The following is a 15,484-nucleotide window of genomic DNA, read 5'->3' as shown; positions in this document are numbered from 1 at the left end:
TCAACTCTTGTCCTTCTTTCCATACCTGTAGCTCCTCATTGGGATCTCCCTTATTACCTGACCATGTGTTTCGACAGTTTCATGAGTGTTACTTTTTCATCAAGATTGCTTACTCCTTGAGACTAGATATTCTTTTTTTTTTAATTACTGCCTCTTAGATATCTGACCTAGGCCATCAGGCTTACCCTCTCTGGACCTTAGTGGCATTATCTGTAAAACAAGCCTAATGATAGGTGTTTTGCAATCTGAGAGCAGGGGCCGGTCCAAGTGGTGATCTCTGGAGGTTCATCTAGTTTTTCCAAATCTGTGATTTCTGTGATCATCCTCTTTTGGTCCTTATATAGAGCTGGATATCCAAGAGGCTTTAAGTTTGTCACAGAGATTGCTGAAGGTAATTTATGGTACCTCAGAAGTCTTAAGAACTTTTCTGTATCACCCCTGTTAGAGCTACATACCCAGCAGCACTGACAGAGACTCATGGCTTCTCCTGGCCAGTCCCTTGGACCGAACCAGTTTTCTCAGCCTGGTATGGAAGATTTGACTGAAGTTTTAAGCTCAAAAGGATATTGTGGCTGGGCATGGTGGCACACGCCTGTAATCCCAGCTACTCAGGAGGCTGAGGTAGGAGAATCGCTTGAACCTGGGAGGTGGAGGTTGCAGTGAGCCGAGATCACGCCACTGCACTCCAGCCTGGGTGACGGAGCAAGACTCCATTGCAAAAAAAAAAAAAAAAGCATATTGTATTTCAGTGTATTTTCTAGTATGGCTTCTTTCATTATCAGCTAGGTCAACTAGAGGTAGTGCTTTCCTGATTTTGCTTCTGGAAGGCGTTCTTTGAGCAGTGGGATAGGACCCCATCCTTAGGACTTTCACCTCTCCAGGTACTGGGCCAGAAGTCTAAAGCTCCATGAAATACTGTTTATGTACAATACCAGCTTGAGCTCTAAACTTGTAAAAGAATCAACTTTGATATGACTTAGGGTCCCATGGGACCTACCAGGAAGTCACAGGAACTCTGAGCTACAGCGAAGTCCACCACTAATTAGACAGTTAATAATAATGCTAATTGTTATGATAAAAAATGTATGTTGAATGCTTATATGTCAGGTACAATTACATATTTATTTAATTCTCACAGCAGTCAATGACATAGATATTGTTATTATTCTCATTTTGTAGATGAAGAATCTAAAGTCACGTGTCTAGTAATTGGTGCAAGTAGGACCTAAACCTAATTAGAAATTTCATGTTCTAATTCCAAACTCTATGTTTTTTAATTTTTTTTAATAAAAAAAATTTTATTTTTCGTATTTTTTTTTGAGACAGAGTCTCGCTCTGTTGCCCAGGCAGGAGTGCAGTGGCACGATCTCGGCTCACTGCAACCTCTGCCTCCTGGGTTCAAGATGATTCTCCTGCCTCAGCCTCCCCAGTAACTGGGACTACTACAGGTGCATGCCACCACACCCGGCTAATTTTTGTATTTTTAGTGGAGACAGGGTTTCGACATGTTGGCCAGGCTGGTCTCAAACTCCTGACTTCAGGTGATCTGCTCACCTCGGCCACCCAAAGTGCTAGGATTACAGGCGTGAGCCACTGTGCAGGCTCACTGTTGTATTTTAATTATTTACTTTGATATCCTCCTACCAGATTTTAAATTGCCAGAAGGCAGGGGCTGATTACTCTTCATTTCATTAAAAAAAGAAGTATTGAGTTCTGGCATACGTACAATAAAATGAATTAAATGCTTGATGAATTTTTACCAACGTGTTTATCTATGTAACCACCACCTAGATCAAGATACATTTCTGCATCTTTCTAGAGTGTAGCATAGAGATGAGCAAACATTTTCTGTGGAGGGCCAGAGAGTAAATATTTTAGGCTTGATGGCCTATACCGCAAGTTGTAGCAAGAAAACAGCCATAGATAATATTTAAATGGACATATGTAGCTGTGTCTAATAAAACTTTGTTTACAAAAACAAGGTGTTTGGGCTAGATTTGGCTTGAGGGCCTCAGTTTGCTGATCCCTTAGAGTGTCTAAGGACAAAATAGAAATTCAGTAAATGTTTGTTGAATTGTAGACAAAGACCTTGATTTCAGAAATCTCTTCTTGATTTTCTAGCAGTGGGGCAGCTTGTATCTCCACGGTAGGGCTGTACTTTTTTTTAAATTTATTTTTTATGTTTTATTTATTTATTTTTGTTATTTAGTATTTATTTCATAGTCATAAACTTAACTCTGCAATCCAGCTAGTCATGGAAGGGAACAAAGAAAACATGGAGCCCAAAGGGAACTGCAGCGAGAGCACAAAAATTCTAGGATACTGTGAGCAAATGGGGTGGAGGGGTGCTCTCCTGACCTACGGAAGGAATGGTCTGGTGGCTAAGATAAAATACAAGTCAAACTTGTTAAGAGTTGTCCACAGTCAGCAGTGGTGATCTTCTTGCTGGTCTTGCCATTCCTGGACCCAAAGTGCTTTATAGCCTCCACAATATTCATGCCTTCTTTCGCCTTGCCAAAGATGACATGCTTGCCATCCAACCACTCAGTCTTGGCAGTGCAGATGAAAAACTGGGAACTGTTTGTGTTGGGTCCAGCATTTGCCATGGACAAGATGCCAGGACCTGTATGTTTTAGGATGAAGTTCTCATCATCAAATTTCTCCCCGTAGATGGACTTGCCGTTAGTGGCATTATGGTGTGTGAAGTCACCACCCTGACACATAAACCCTGGTATAAGTCTGTGAAAGGAGGAACCCTTATAACCAAATCCTTTCTCTCCAGTGCTCAGAGCATGAAAGTTTTCTGCTGTCTTTGGAAACTTGTCTGCAAATAGCTTAAAGGAGACATGACCCAAGGGCTCGCTGTTGACAGCAATGTCGAAGAACACAGTGGGGTTAACCATGGCTGATAGTACAGGGCTCCCGGTGGCAGCAGCATCTGCAAAGACTTTTATGTTTTATTTTTAATAGAGATGGGGTTTTGCCATGTTGCCCAGGCTGGTCTTGAACTCCTGAGCTCAAGCAATCCACCCACTGCGTCCTCCCAAAATTCTAGGGCTGTAATGTTGAGAGGTTCTTTGTGGAACAGGCTGCCTTTTGATAAGTTGTTTGTGTTCATAAGGGAATAAAAATGTCATCCTTTCCAGCACTCTCCCAATTTTGTTGGTGCAAGGTCTTCAGAATATTTGGGATCCATGAAAGCAATATAGAGGTATGTTTGTATGAATCCCCTGAGGCTATTATGTGTTATTTATTTTGTCCTTGGTGCCTAGCCAGCATAGATGGACAGGGATGCTCAGTAAATATTTGTTTTTGAATGAATAAGTGAATTTAAATTGCTTTCAGTATTTTAACAAGCCTAATGGAAATTGTACATTTACGTACAATGAAAATGTCTTTGATTTTGGTTTCAATTATACCAGTTTTGTGTGAACACTAGTTTGCTCATGCCGATTAGTTCTTTGACTGGCAGTTGATGGCATCATAGGACATAAACCTACCCAGTGAGTGAATGACCTTGGACACAAGTACACAGCCAAAATAACCAACTGGTAGCAGAGCCTGGTGCATGAATGTCTACATGTTTACTTCTACTTTCTTGCTCATTAGCAATATTATTTGTATATGGTTGATAATTGTATATGGTTGGTTAAAATCTGGGTCAACATTTTTTTTTTTTTTTTTTTGAGACGGAGTCTTGCTCTGTAGCCCAGTCACCCAGGCTGGAGTGCAGTGGCGCAATCTCAGCTCACTGCAACCTTTGCCTCCCAGGTTCAGGTGATTCTCCTGCCTCAGCCTCCCAAGTAGCTGGGATTACAGGCATGTGCCACCATGCCTGGCTAATATTTTTATTTTTTGTAGAGATGGGGTCAATATCAATATCCAAATAAGGTCTACATCATGTTGATTGATCTAAATCTTGAGTCTCTTCTGGGACTACAGGCGCGTACCACCATGCCTAGCTAACTTTTGTATTTTTTGTAGAGATGGGGTTTTGCCATGTTGCCTAGGATGGTCTTGCACTCCGGAGCTCAAGCGATCTGCCCACCTCCCAAAGTGTTGGGATTAGAGGCGTGAGCCACCACGCCAGGCCAATTTGAACTATATTTGAAAATGAGGGTTCCATTGTTTAAAAATAAGTCTTGAAAACTATTGTATTGTAGATGTTCTCTAACAGCACCAATTATGACAGGAACCAGGAACTATGAAGTGGGGACAGTGACCGTGACTAACTTGTAATATGTTTTAAACTTTTTTTTACTTCCTCATATTTGTTGTTTTTGGCTTACGTTCTTTCTCAACCCAGCAGTTAAACTCTTAGAACAAAAAGGGCCCGTATGTTTTAACTTTTGAAGGGAGAGATCGGTGGACTGTCTTACCCTAGAGCCAGGCTTCAGGCTTGGGGGCGGGAGTCCCAAGGGGTGGAGTGGGGGGTTCTGCTTTAATGAGCAAAGGAAGTGGTTAAGTCCCTGGGGCCTATGCAGCCTGAAAGAGCCCAAAAGGTGACCTTGGGAGCATCTAAGACTAGACACTCTTAGCAGAGCATGGGTCCCTTTTCCTTACCCCTTATTCCACAGCCCACAGGGTCTCTTTCAGTTGTCCAAAGGGCCTGGCTGGTCAGGTTTTAGTTGAGTCACATCCGACATGTTCCAGACCCAGGGTCCTGGTAGCTGTGTTTAGGGCTGATTCCTAGGAATCATGAGCTGATAACCTCAGGACAAAGAATGAAGGGCATCTTGTTTTTGACCGTGTTCTTTTTTCTTTTTCTTTTCTTTTTTTTTTTTTTTTTTGAGACAGGGTCTCGATTTGTTGCCCAGGCTGGAGTACAGTGGCACAATCTCGGCTCACTGCAACCTCTGCCTTCTGGGTTCAAGCAATTCTCTTGCCTCAGCCTCCCAAGTATCTGGGATTACAGGCATGTGCCACCACGCCTGGCTAATTTTTTTTTTTTTAGTAGAGACAGGGTTTCGCCATGTTGGCCAGGCTGGTCTCAAACTCTTGACCTCAGGTGATCCACCCGCTTCGGCCTCCCAAAGTGCTGGGATTACAGGTGTGAGCCACCGCGCCCGGCCGACCCTGTTCTAAGGAAGACCAAGGGCAAGAACCTCTTAGCAATAGCTTTGGCTGATCCTTGGCCAGCAATACATTTGTCACTCTGGCCAAGAGAATAGCTGCTGTGGAGCACTTGGTGTTCTCTAGCCTTTGTGGAGGTCACAGGCAAACAGGGCAGGGGAGCAAGGCCTTAATTAGTTAGGGACTCCTGGAGCAAAGCCACTTGGCAGTGTCTCAGCTTCTTGGTGGGACTGGCTCCTTCTCCTAGTGACAGTGCAAATACTCCTTCCTTTTACAGCTTTTAAACCTCCAAGAGATTGGTTTTCTTCCTTGAGCTTCAAGACATTTCTATGCAGTGTGGTTCAGGGCTGATTTTAAAAGCCGAATAGGTGGAATGACAAAAATTCCTTCCATCTGTGTAGTACTTTTTGGTCACTTACCCACGTTTTATTTAGTTTCAAACCAACAGTCCTGCGAGTTGTAAATGAAGAGATTAAAGCCCAGAAAGGAGATGCACTTAACCAAGTTTATATAGCTAATTTGACTCTGGGTTCCCGGAATAGTGTTCTTTCTTTCTTTCTTTTTTTTTTTTTTTGAGATGGAATCTTGCTCTGTTGCCCAGGCAGGAGTGTATTGGTGCGATCTCGGCTCACTGCAAGCTCCGCCTCCCAGGTTCACGCCATTCTCCTGCCTCAGCCTCCCGAGTAGCTGGGACTACAGGCGCCCGCCACAGCACCCGACTAATTTTTTGTATTGTTAGTAGAGATGGGGTTTCACCATGTTAGCCAGGATGGTCTCGATCTCCTGACCTCGTGATCCGCCCACCTCGGCCTCCCAAAGTGCTGGGATTATAGGCGTGAGCCACCGCGCCTGGCCGGAATAGTGCTCTCTCTACCATTATATGTGGGACAAGGGGAAAGGAGAATGGTAAATACAATTATTTTATGTACTAGGCAATGTGTAAGGTGCTTAGTTTAGTTTTCTCACATTTTGTGGTAATTTATTTTTTAATCTCTATTTTAATGGTAGGGAAGCTGAGCTTCAGAGTGGTTGACTTACTCACGATCATAGAGCTAAGTGGCTGAGCCTGCATTCAGATCTAAGTCTATTTGACCTCAGAACCCATGTCTTTTCATCATTATACTATATTCCTCGATAGTTGTTTATTCTGAAACATCTTGATTGAGCTGCCGATGCAACACTAGGTAGTGTCACAAGGGATGCAAGGAAGCATAAGATTTAGTAATTTCTTCCCTCATGGAGTACGTAATTTGGTGATACTGCTATGACAGAGACAATGGTATATAGGGATAGATAGAGACATGGGGCAATGGGAGTTTAGGAAGCCCCCCTAATAATTGGTGGTGGGGGAAATTGTCAGAGAAGGCTTCCCAGAAAAGTTGGTACCTTAGCTTCTCTAGTGATAAAGAGCAAGGGCCCTTGGGGTCAGCTTGCCTGGGTCTCATCATTATAGTACTATATGCTAGCTATAGTGCTTTGGGCAAGTTACTTAATATCTCTGAGCCTGCTTCCTCATCTATAACATGGAAATTATTATAAAATCAATCTCATAGAGCTGTGCAAAGATTAAGATGAGATAATCTATGTTGAATAATTAGCAGCCAGCTTGACACATAATAAGCTCTCATTAAGTGTTAACCATTATAATTATCACTGTCTAATCTGTTTTTCTCCCATATCCTGCTCAAGTGCGGACAAATGTAGGCTCTCTTAAGGCCTGTTATTGTCAATAAAGTAGAGGTTTTGTCTAGAGTGATTTCAAAATATTTCTTTCAGGCCCAAGATTCTGTCAAAGTAAAAACTACTAAGTTAATTGTTTCCAGGAGGGCAGATGTCAAGTTACTTTGTATCTTGTGGCAACCAAATCTAGCTTGAGTTCCATAAAGCCAGCTCTGGTGAGTTGCTGGAAATGCTACCTGATAAAGGCTCCTCTTTCCTCTGCTGCCTCTTCATTGGATTGACTGAAAGCTGGCCTCTTGGAATAATGGTCTATTTCTCTTTTCTTCCTCCAAGCTTATTGCGATGGAGAAGATAATGTAATTTTAGTAGTCCAGGTATTCTCTACTACTTTAGGGTCCTGTCTATTCTGGGTAACTGTGGAATAGCAGTACCTTTATATATTTGTACAGTGCTTTTTGTTTGTTTGTTTGTTTGTTTTTTGAGACAGAGTCTTCCCCTCTATTGCCCAGGCTAGAGTGCAGGTTTGCGATCACAGGTCACTGCAGCCTTCTGGGCGCAAGTGATCCTCCCACCTCAGCCTCCCAAGTATCTGGGACTACAGGCACACCCCACCATGCCTGGCTAATACATTTTTTGTAGAGATGGGTTGTCACTATGTTGCCTAAGCTGGTCTTGAACTCCTGGACTCAAGCAGTCTTCCCACCTTGGCTTCCCAAAGTGTTGGGATTACAGGCATGAGCCACTGTGGCTGGCCCAATGCATTGTTTTAAGATATAATGAGTGTTCTGGCTAGGCACGGTGGCTCACACCTGTAATCCCAGCACTTTGGGAGGCCGAGGCAGTCGGATCACTTGAGGTCAGGAGTTCGAGACTAGCCTGGCCAACATGGCGAAACCCTGCCTCTATTAAAAATACAAAAATTAGCCGGGCATGGTGATGTGCACCTGTAGTCCCAGCTACTCTGGAGGTTGAGGCAAGAGAATTGCTTGAACCCGGGAGGTGGAGGCTGCAGTCACACCACTGCACTCCAGCCTGGACGACAGAGCGAGACTCAGCCTCAAAAAAATAAATAAAATAAGTGTTCTTCAGAATGTCAGTATCACGTGAAATGGCATTATTATTATTACTCAGTAAAAGACCTTTGAGATCAAGTTAGGAAAAGCTAGGAGCCTTTAATATGATAAGGAAAGGTATACAGGGTTTTCTATGTTTTTCTGAACATGTAATCTTTTTTTATCCTCAAAAACCACCTATTGACATTTTGTTAGATACCAGTGTTCCACAGAACACCATTAGGTAAATGACCACAGTGTAGTCCCCTGCTTTTCTATTAGTATGACTTGGAGAAGTAGTAGGGCCAGCTGTCCTTTAATTGACAAGGTACCTCCATGGCTCCTTTTCAAAGAGAAAATGAGATACTTAATGAGAGCTTATGTGTCAGAAAATCTCCTAAGTGTTCAACATAGATTACATCTTTGTGTTCACAACAGCTCTACGAGATTGCTAATATAGTTTTCTCCATGTTGTTGTTGTAGAAAGGTATAGATCTTGGTTAATCCACCAGTCCCTGGTTATGTCTCAGACTCAGTGGTAGGAGATTTAGCTAACTGAGCTTTTATTGTTTGCCTAAGCCTTCTTCATTTTTTCTTTTGAGACAGCGTCTTGCTCTGTTGCCCAGGCTGGAGTACACTGCAGCAGTGCAGCCACAGCTCACTGCACCCTTGAGTTCCTGGGCTCAGGTGATCCTCCTGCCCCAGGCTCCAGTCTCCTGAGTAGCTGAAACTACAGGCACGTGCCACGATGCCCAGCTAATTTTTGTATTTTTTGTAGAGATGGAGTTTCGCCATATTGCCCAGGCTGGTCTCGAACTCGTGAGCTCAAGCAATCTTCCTGCCTCGGTCCCCCAAAGTGCTGGGATTACAGGCATAAGCCAATGTGGCTGGCCCCCAACATTTCTTAAACATTTATTGTTCTGGGGTAATGGAGATGTAGTGATGGAAAACCAGACATTGCCTTATGGAACTTAATCTAATAGAGATGATCAGATATGAGTGTGGAAGTATAAGTTACACATTGGGACTTTAGAGGTTAAGGGAAGGCAGATATTTTTATGAGTTACTGTAGCTTCCTGGGATGGTGTGACTTAACTAATCCCTAAAACTCTGTTTAAATTTATATACTGCAGAAGCTCAGGGAGGCATTTAGATTGTGAAAATGACCTGAGTGAAACTAGGAGTGAGCAGAGAACAGCGATCTCCAACCTTTTTGGCACCAGGGGTCGGTTTCATGCAAGATAATTTTTCCACAGACCAGGGTGGGGGATGGGGATGATTTTGGGATGAAACTGTTTCACTTCAGATCATCAGGCATTAGATTCTCAGAAGGAGCATGCAACCTAGATTCCTCGCATGTGCAGTTCACAATAGGCTTTGCGCTCCTGTGAGAACCTAATACTGCCACTGATATGACAGGAGGCGGAGCTCTGGCAGTAATGCTCGCTTGCCTGCCGCTCACCTCCTGCTGTGTGGCCTGGTTCCTAACAAGGCACGGACTGGTACGGTCTGCAGCCTGGGGGTTGGGGACCCCTGGCATAGGGAATAGAATGCTCAGGAGAAGGTGGTATCCTGTATTGCTCTTAGGCATGACACCACCTGTGAGACTGCTGAAGGCGTTAATTTCTGGCCAGCTGAAGGTAGCATTGCCAGAGGGAGGAGCTGGGCAGATTGCAATTGGTGTTGTGGATAGAGGCAAATGATCATAAATGATTGTCAGAAGGGAGCTGGTGGATTATGGAATGTGAAATGGGACAGGGCAACATTTCATATCTCAGGCTATGAATGACAGAGGGACTTGGAACTTGAACATGTTTATATAGAATTTATTAAGTTCTTACCATGTGCCAGGTACTATTCTTTGCATTTTTAATGCTAAGCTTATTTAATTTTTATTAGTAGTTTATTTAGATTAGCTTATTTAATCTTTGTACCAACCCTATGAGAGTAGGTACTATTATTTTACTGTTTTAAAGATGGGAAAACTGAGGCCTAGAGAACTTAAATAATTTGCCCAAACTCACATGGCTAATAAGTGGTAGAGGTGGGATTCAGGCCCAGGTAATATGTTTTCAGTGTGCTTGTTCCTAATCACTGTGGTATACAGTTTTAAGCAGTGAGAAGTCATTATAGATTTCTGCCTAGTGAAGCAACTTGTTTGTAAGTATTGTGATGCAGGGCAATTTCCCAAGCCTTGATTGAAGGCAAGAAGACCAGCCACAGGGTGTTGTAGCAACCATCCCAGTTGCTTTGGAAGATGTATAAAGGTCTTGGAGTTATTTCACAAATTACTTCCTGAGATGGCTCTGGCAGTTGGCAGTCCTACCTATCAGCTCAGCCCATTTTAGAAATCATTTTCCAAATAATTTTAATCTTAAGGAAGCTCTCCTCTTTCTATTGAACAGGCTGTACCAGGCATAGGGGCCCCAGGAACCAGGTAGGAAATAGCTCTTGTGGGGTCAGTCCATCTGGAAGCATTTGCAAGAGGGGAAGTTGAACCCATTGAGACTTCCTGCTGTCATTAGAATTTGCTCTCCTGCTATAGGGGAAGTATCCCCTGTTAGGACTGATAGTCTGGTTGCTTATCTTGAGAGGCTGGGCAACTGGGCTGGGGTGCAGAGATGTGAAAGACATAGTCTGTGTCCATGAACAACCTGCAGGTTACTGAGACACCCATAAACAAGTGCACTCTATACAGTGTCACAAGTGCTACAATAGAGGTACATAGAAGATGTCTTGGGAAAGGCTGGGCGTGGTGGCTCACGCCTGTAATCCCAGCACTTTGGGAGGCTGAGGCGGGTAGATCACGAGGTCAGCAGTTCGAGCCCAGCCTGACCAATATGGTGAAACCCTATCTCTACTAAAAATACAAAAATTAGCTGGGTGTGGTGGTGCATGCCTGTAATCTCAGCTAGACAGGAGGCTGAGGCAGGAGAATTGCTTGAACCCGGGGGGCAGAGGTTGCAGTGAGCCAAGAGCACTCCACTGTACTCCAGCCTGGGTGACAGAGTGAGACTCTGTCTCAAAAGAAAAAAAAAAAAAGAAAAAGAAAATGTACTGGGAGAGAAAGGAAGGAGGGTCTACTTAGCAATATCAAAGATGCCACCCTGTAAGGATGACCAGAGTTGTGCCAGACAGAGTGCCCTGGAGCGTATTCTGGGCAGTGTGACTGTGGAAGTGCATGGCATATTCAGTGAATGACAAGTTGTTCCCTGAACTGGAGTTTTGGACTACTTGGAGGGAGTGGCACAAGATGAAGCTGGGTGTGTGCGAAGGGCCAGATCCCGAATGACCTTGTATTTTATGGTAAAGAGCTTAACTCCTATTGGAGTTAAGCTTTACCGTCGATATTTAAGATGGCTGTGACATGACCAGAGTGTTTTTTTTAGGAAGACCTCTTATATGCCTGTGCTTAGAATGTATAGATTATAACTAGAGGCAGGGAAGGCAGCCAGAAGATTTGCAGTAGCAGATGATGAGGCTAGAACAAGGGTAGTGGTCATGGGGGTTGATTTAAATTGTGTGACGGAAGGATAAAGGGAGGCAGTGTTAGGTGACTGGGCATTACTGTGATGCTGTTAACACATGGAATACAAGAGAGAGAACCGGGGAAGTTAATGCTGGTTTTGAAATGGTTATGGGTGATATCCATGAGAAAATATCTGGTAGCTGGGGGAGAAGACATGAGTTTTGGAGTTCCTGAGAGAGGTAGGAGTAGACATGAGAATCATGAACTCTAAGAAATAGTAGAGACTGTAGAAGTAGATAAGATCACCTGAGTAAAATTTATAAAATGGGGAAAGAAAGGGGGTTAAGGATAGAGTACAGAGGAACTCTGATATGTGTAGACAGAAAAGTTAGGGAGGTAGCCTGAGGAGGGGCAATCAGAGAGGCAAGAGAAAGTACTGTCTGGGAAGCCAGGAATGAGAAGAGTTTCTAAAAGAAAGCAATAGTGTCTATTGCAAAGGAGAACAGGTAGGGTGAGCCTGAAATGAGGCTACTGAGTCGTTGGTGACCATGGTGACAGCAGTTTCAGTGGAGGGGTGGGGACAGAAGCTAGACTGCTGTGGCTTAGGGAGTCAGTATGAGGCAAAGATGTAGAACAAAAGACTTTTTTGAGAAATACAGTTGCGAGGGAAGGAAGGAAACAGGGTGGTATTTTGAAGAGGCAGCAGAGGAGGCAGGTTCAAAGATTTTATTTTTTTAAAAGGTGGAAGGGTGCAGTGGAGACCTGAGCTGGTGTAGGTTGAGGGGAGAAGAGATTGAGAAATGTAGCCGGTGAAGGTGCCACATCTCCCTGAACACTTCATATTATCGTGGGAGTCTTAAACTGTGCTGCTCTGTTGAAGCCTGCGGTCACTAGAGCATGGGGCAGACAAGGGAGACCTTGTCATTTATAAGTAATCATTGCACCATTTATTGAGTAACCACTGGTTTTGAAATGGTTTTGAAAAATGCCAGGCATTTTTCTAGATACATTAGACACATCTCTGATGCTCACCACAGCTCCCAGAAGTGAGTATTGTCACTATTTTCCAAATGCAGAAACAGATGAGTTAAGAAACATTCAGCTAGTTAGTGGTGGAGCCAGTTTCAGCCAGGTTTCTGGAACTCCATGATGTATTCTTTCTGCTTCCCAGTGCTATTTTTTTCCATTAAATGGAGCTTAATGTTGAAACTCTGAGGAGGGCCCTTGCAGGGGGCAGGGTGGGTGACCTAGAGGGACAAAGGTAGAGTTCTGGAGCTAGTGCTAGCCTGGAGGGAACATGACTTAATCTCTGGGATGAGGGAGGAGGGTCTTGGTCTGGCCTTGCTCTACCTTTTCTTTACTTAGCCAGTGGCTCTGGTGGTTTCAGGCTTTTACTCTATTTTTCTGCATCTTTCTGTAACTTCTTTTTATTTATTTATTTTATTTTATTTTATTATTATTATAGTTTAAGTTTTAGGGTACATGTGCACGATGTGCAGGTTAGTTACATATGTATACATGTGCCATGCTGGTGTGCTGCACCCATTAACTTTTACCAGGGCCCCTGAGGCCCTAGCTGCTGTGTGCTATGGACTGTTATAAAGGAAAAAAAGAATCAGCTTCCAGGCCCAGAGGGCTTATCCTTTTTGACAAGCTACTCGTGAGGAATTGCTGAGCTGTAGGATGCACTCTCTTTGGCACAGTGGTAGGCTTCTTCCTAAGTATTTTTATTTGAGTTGAATAATTTTGATTCAGTGGAAAGAGCAAAACACTGAGAATTAGAAAACATGATTTCCAGTCTAAGGGATGAACTAGGTTACCTCAGGCGAGTCATTCTCCCTTTGCATATTTACTTGATGTAAGGTAGGGACTGTGTTTTACTCATCCTTGTATCCTGAGCAGCTAGCACATGCCGTGACTGAATAGGTGTCCTGAATAAGTTTATTATGGAGCTAGTTAATCTGCTCTTCTATTAAATGAGATAATTGGACCTTTTAATTTCCAAAGATTTGCCAATTCTAAAGCGTATTGTTCTGTGAGGGCTTATGATGTTTTAATTATAAAATAATATATACTGTCACTTAGCACCTACTATTTGCTAGGCATTGTGTGAGGTTCTTTACATATTTATTTTATTTAGATGATTTAAAAAAATTTAAATTTTGTCTACGTGCTTTAGAAATACTATGGTCCCTTAGGCTATAAGCTCCATGAGGACAGTACCACTGCTGAACACAGTGCTAGGCATGTAATGGATGCTCGGTAAGTTTTTGTTGAATAAAGCAATAAGTAGGTGTCTTACCATCGATAAGATAACAATCCTTTAAGATAGGTACTATTAGTCCCATCGTATAGATAAGAAAATTGAGGCTAAAAGGTCACAGACCTAGTAAATGGCTGAGAGAGGGAAGATTCAAACCTAAATCTAACTCTAAAATTTATCTGATGTTTTAATTGCAAATTTGGAAAGAAGGACGACAGTAAAGAAGGATACAAGATCAGAAAATCAAATTTCTCTTGAGGGGTGGGGACAGGGTTAGAGGTTGGGCACTGAAGTTTAGAAGTTGGCAATTATCTCCAATACCTTAAGAATAAAAAGGGGTTTATAAGCTTGGGAAGCTGGGGGAAAAAAAGAACAAAAAGGTGTTATAATGGCAGTTACTATTCACTGGGAACTTTGTTTATTGAATATCTCATGGCATTAAAGGTCCACTTACATAATTTTAACTATCGTCTATTTATTGACAACTCAAATTTGTGTTTCCAGGTTAGATTTCTCCCTGAATTTTAGACTTGTATATCTAACCTCTTAATTAACATTTTAGATATCTAATAGGCATTTTAAATTTAACAAGTTTCACTTACATGGAATCTGTCAGCATATCCTGTTGGTTCTAACTTTAAAACAAATCCAATATTCAGATACTTTTCATCACCTCTGCACCTACCACCCTGATCTAAGTTACCATCATCTCTTGCCTGGTGAGATAATAGCCTAACTGATTGCCCTGCTTTTGCCCTTGCCTGTCTACAGTTTATTCTAAACAGGAAGCCAGAGTGATCCTTTCAAAACATAAATCCAAATTATATAACTCTTCTGTTCAAAATTGTTCAGTGGCTTTACATATCTCTCAGGGAAAAAGCCAAAGCCCTTAGAGTGGCCCACAAGGTCACATGTGACTTGGCTCCCAGTTACCTGTCTTAGCCTCATTTCCTCTCCACCTACTCACCGTGCCCCATTGGCTTTCTTACCATTCTTTGAACAATAGAGACAGACATACTCTTGCCTCAGGGCCTTTGCATTGGTTTTTCCTTCTTTACCTAACTTTCTGCATGGCTCATGCCTTATTTCCTTCAGATCTTTTGGTCAAATGTCAACTCAGTGAGGCCTTATCCAATCATTCTATTTAAAAATAGCAATCCCTCCCCCACCGCACACTGCAACCCCTTTCTCTATTTTTCATCACAGCATTTATCACCATCTGGCATATTTATTGGTCAGGCCTTTCACCTTGCCCCCCCACTCCCTGTTAGTTCCATAAGAGCAGGGGTTTTTGTTAATGGCTAAATCCTCAGTGCTAGAATACTGACTGGCATATAGCATATACTTAGTAAATATTTGTTGACTGAATGAACAAATGATTGAATAACCTTTTTGGGCTTGGTATATTTCTTGATGCTTTATATATATTTGTTTACTTTTCTACACAACAGTCTTGCAGGATACTACTATTATTCCCATTTTATGAATGGGGAAAGTTATTTGCTGGCCAGGTGCGGTGGCTCACGCCTGTAATCCCAGCACTTTGGGAGGCTGAGGCAGGCAAATCACGAGGTCAGGAGATCGAGACTATCCTGGCTAACCCGATGAAACCCTGTCTCTACTAAAAACACAAAAAATTAGCTGGGCGTGGTGGCGGGCGCCTGTAGTCCCAGCTACCCAGGAGGCTGAGGCAGGAGAATGCCATGAACCTGGGAGGTGGAGCTTGCAGTGAGCTGAGATCACGCCACTGCACTCCAGCCTGGGTGACAGAGTGAGATTCTGTCTCAAAAAAAAAAAAAAAAAGTTATTTGCCAAGATTGCACGGCTAGAAAGTTTAAAGCCTATTCTGCTTAATACATTGTCAGGCTCAAATAAAATGTTATAGAAAGATGGCTTATGGCTTATAAATATTGTTGCTTTGCTGTTGAATGGAGTTTATAAACCACA

At 42.8% G+C, this 15,484-nt stretch overlaps 2 protein-coding genes across 3 annotated transcripts in view; one reads left to right on the top strand and one right to left on the bottom strand.

Moving 5' to 3' along the window:
• The window catches only part of STIM1 (stromal interaction molecule 1), a 232,480-nt gene that overhangs the window by 36,204 nt on the left and 180,792 nt on the right, over positions 1–15,484 (top strand). The gene's annotated exons all lie outside the window — the stretch shown is intronic.
• LOC129008198 (peptidyl-prolyl cis-trans isomerase A) lies at positions 2,382–2,918 on the bottom strand. The gene has a single exon (XM_054440113.2). The coding sequence runs from the start codon at positions 2,901–2,903 to the stop codon at positions 2,382–2,384; it is 522 nt and encodes a 173-aa protein (XP_054296088.1). The 5' UTR covers positions 2,904–2,918.

Source organism: Pongo pygmaeus, chromosome 9, assembly GCF_028885625.2.
Source record: "Pongo pygmaeus isolate AG05252 chromosome 9, NHGRI_mPonPyg2-v2.0_pri, whole genome shotgun sequence".
NCBI classification, from domain to species: domain Eukaryota; kingdom Metazoa; phylum Chordata; class Mammalia; order Primates; family Hominidae; genus Pongo; species Pongo pygmaeus.
Note: the sequence above shows the minus strand (reverse complement) of the source record. Positions and strands in the feature narration are given on the sequence as shown.

What these genes read in the sequence shown, in the direction of transcription:
- LOC129008198 (XM_054440113.2), bottom strand. Translation starts at nt 2,903, where the DNA reads ATGGTTAACCCCACTGTGTTCTTCGACATTGCTGTCAACAGCGAGCCC.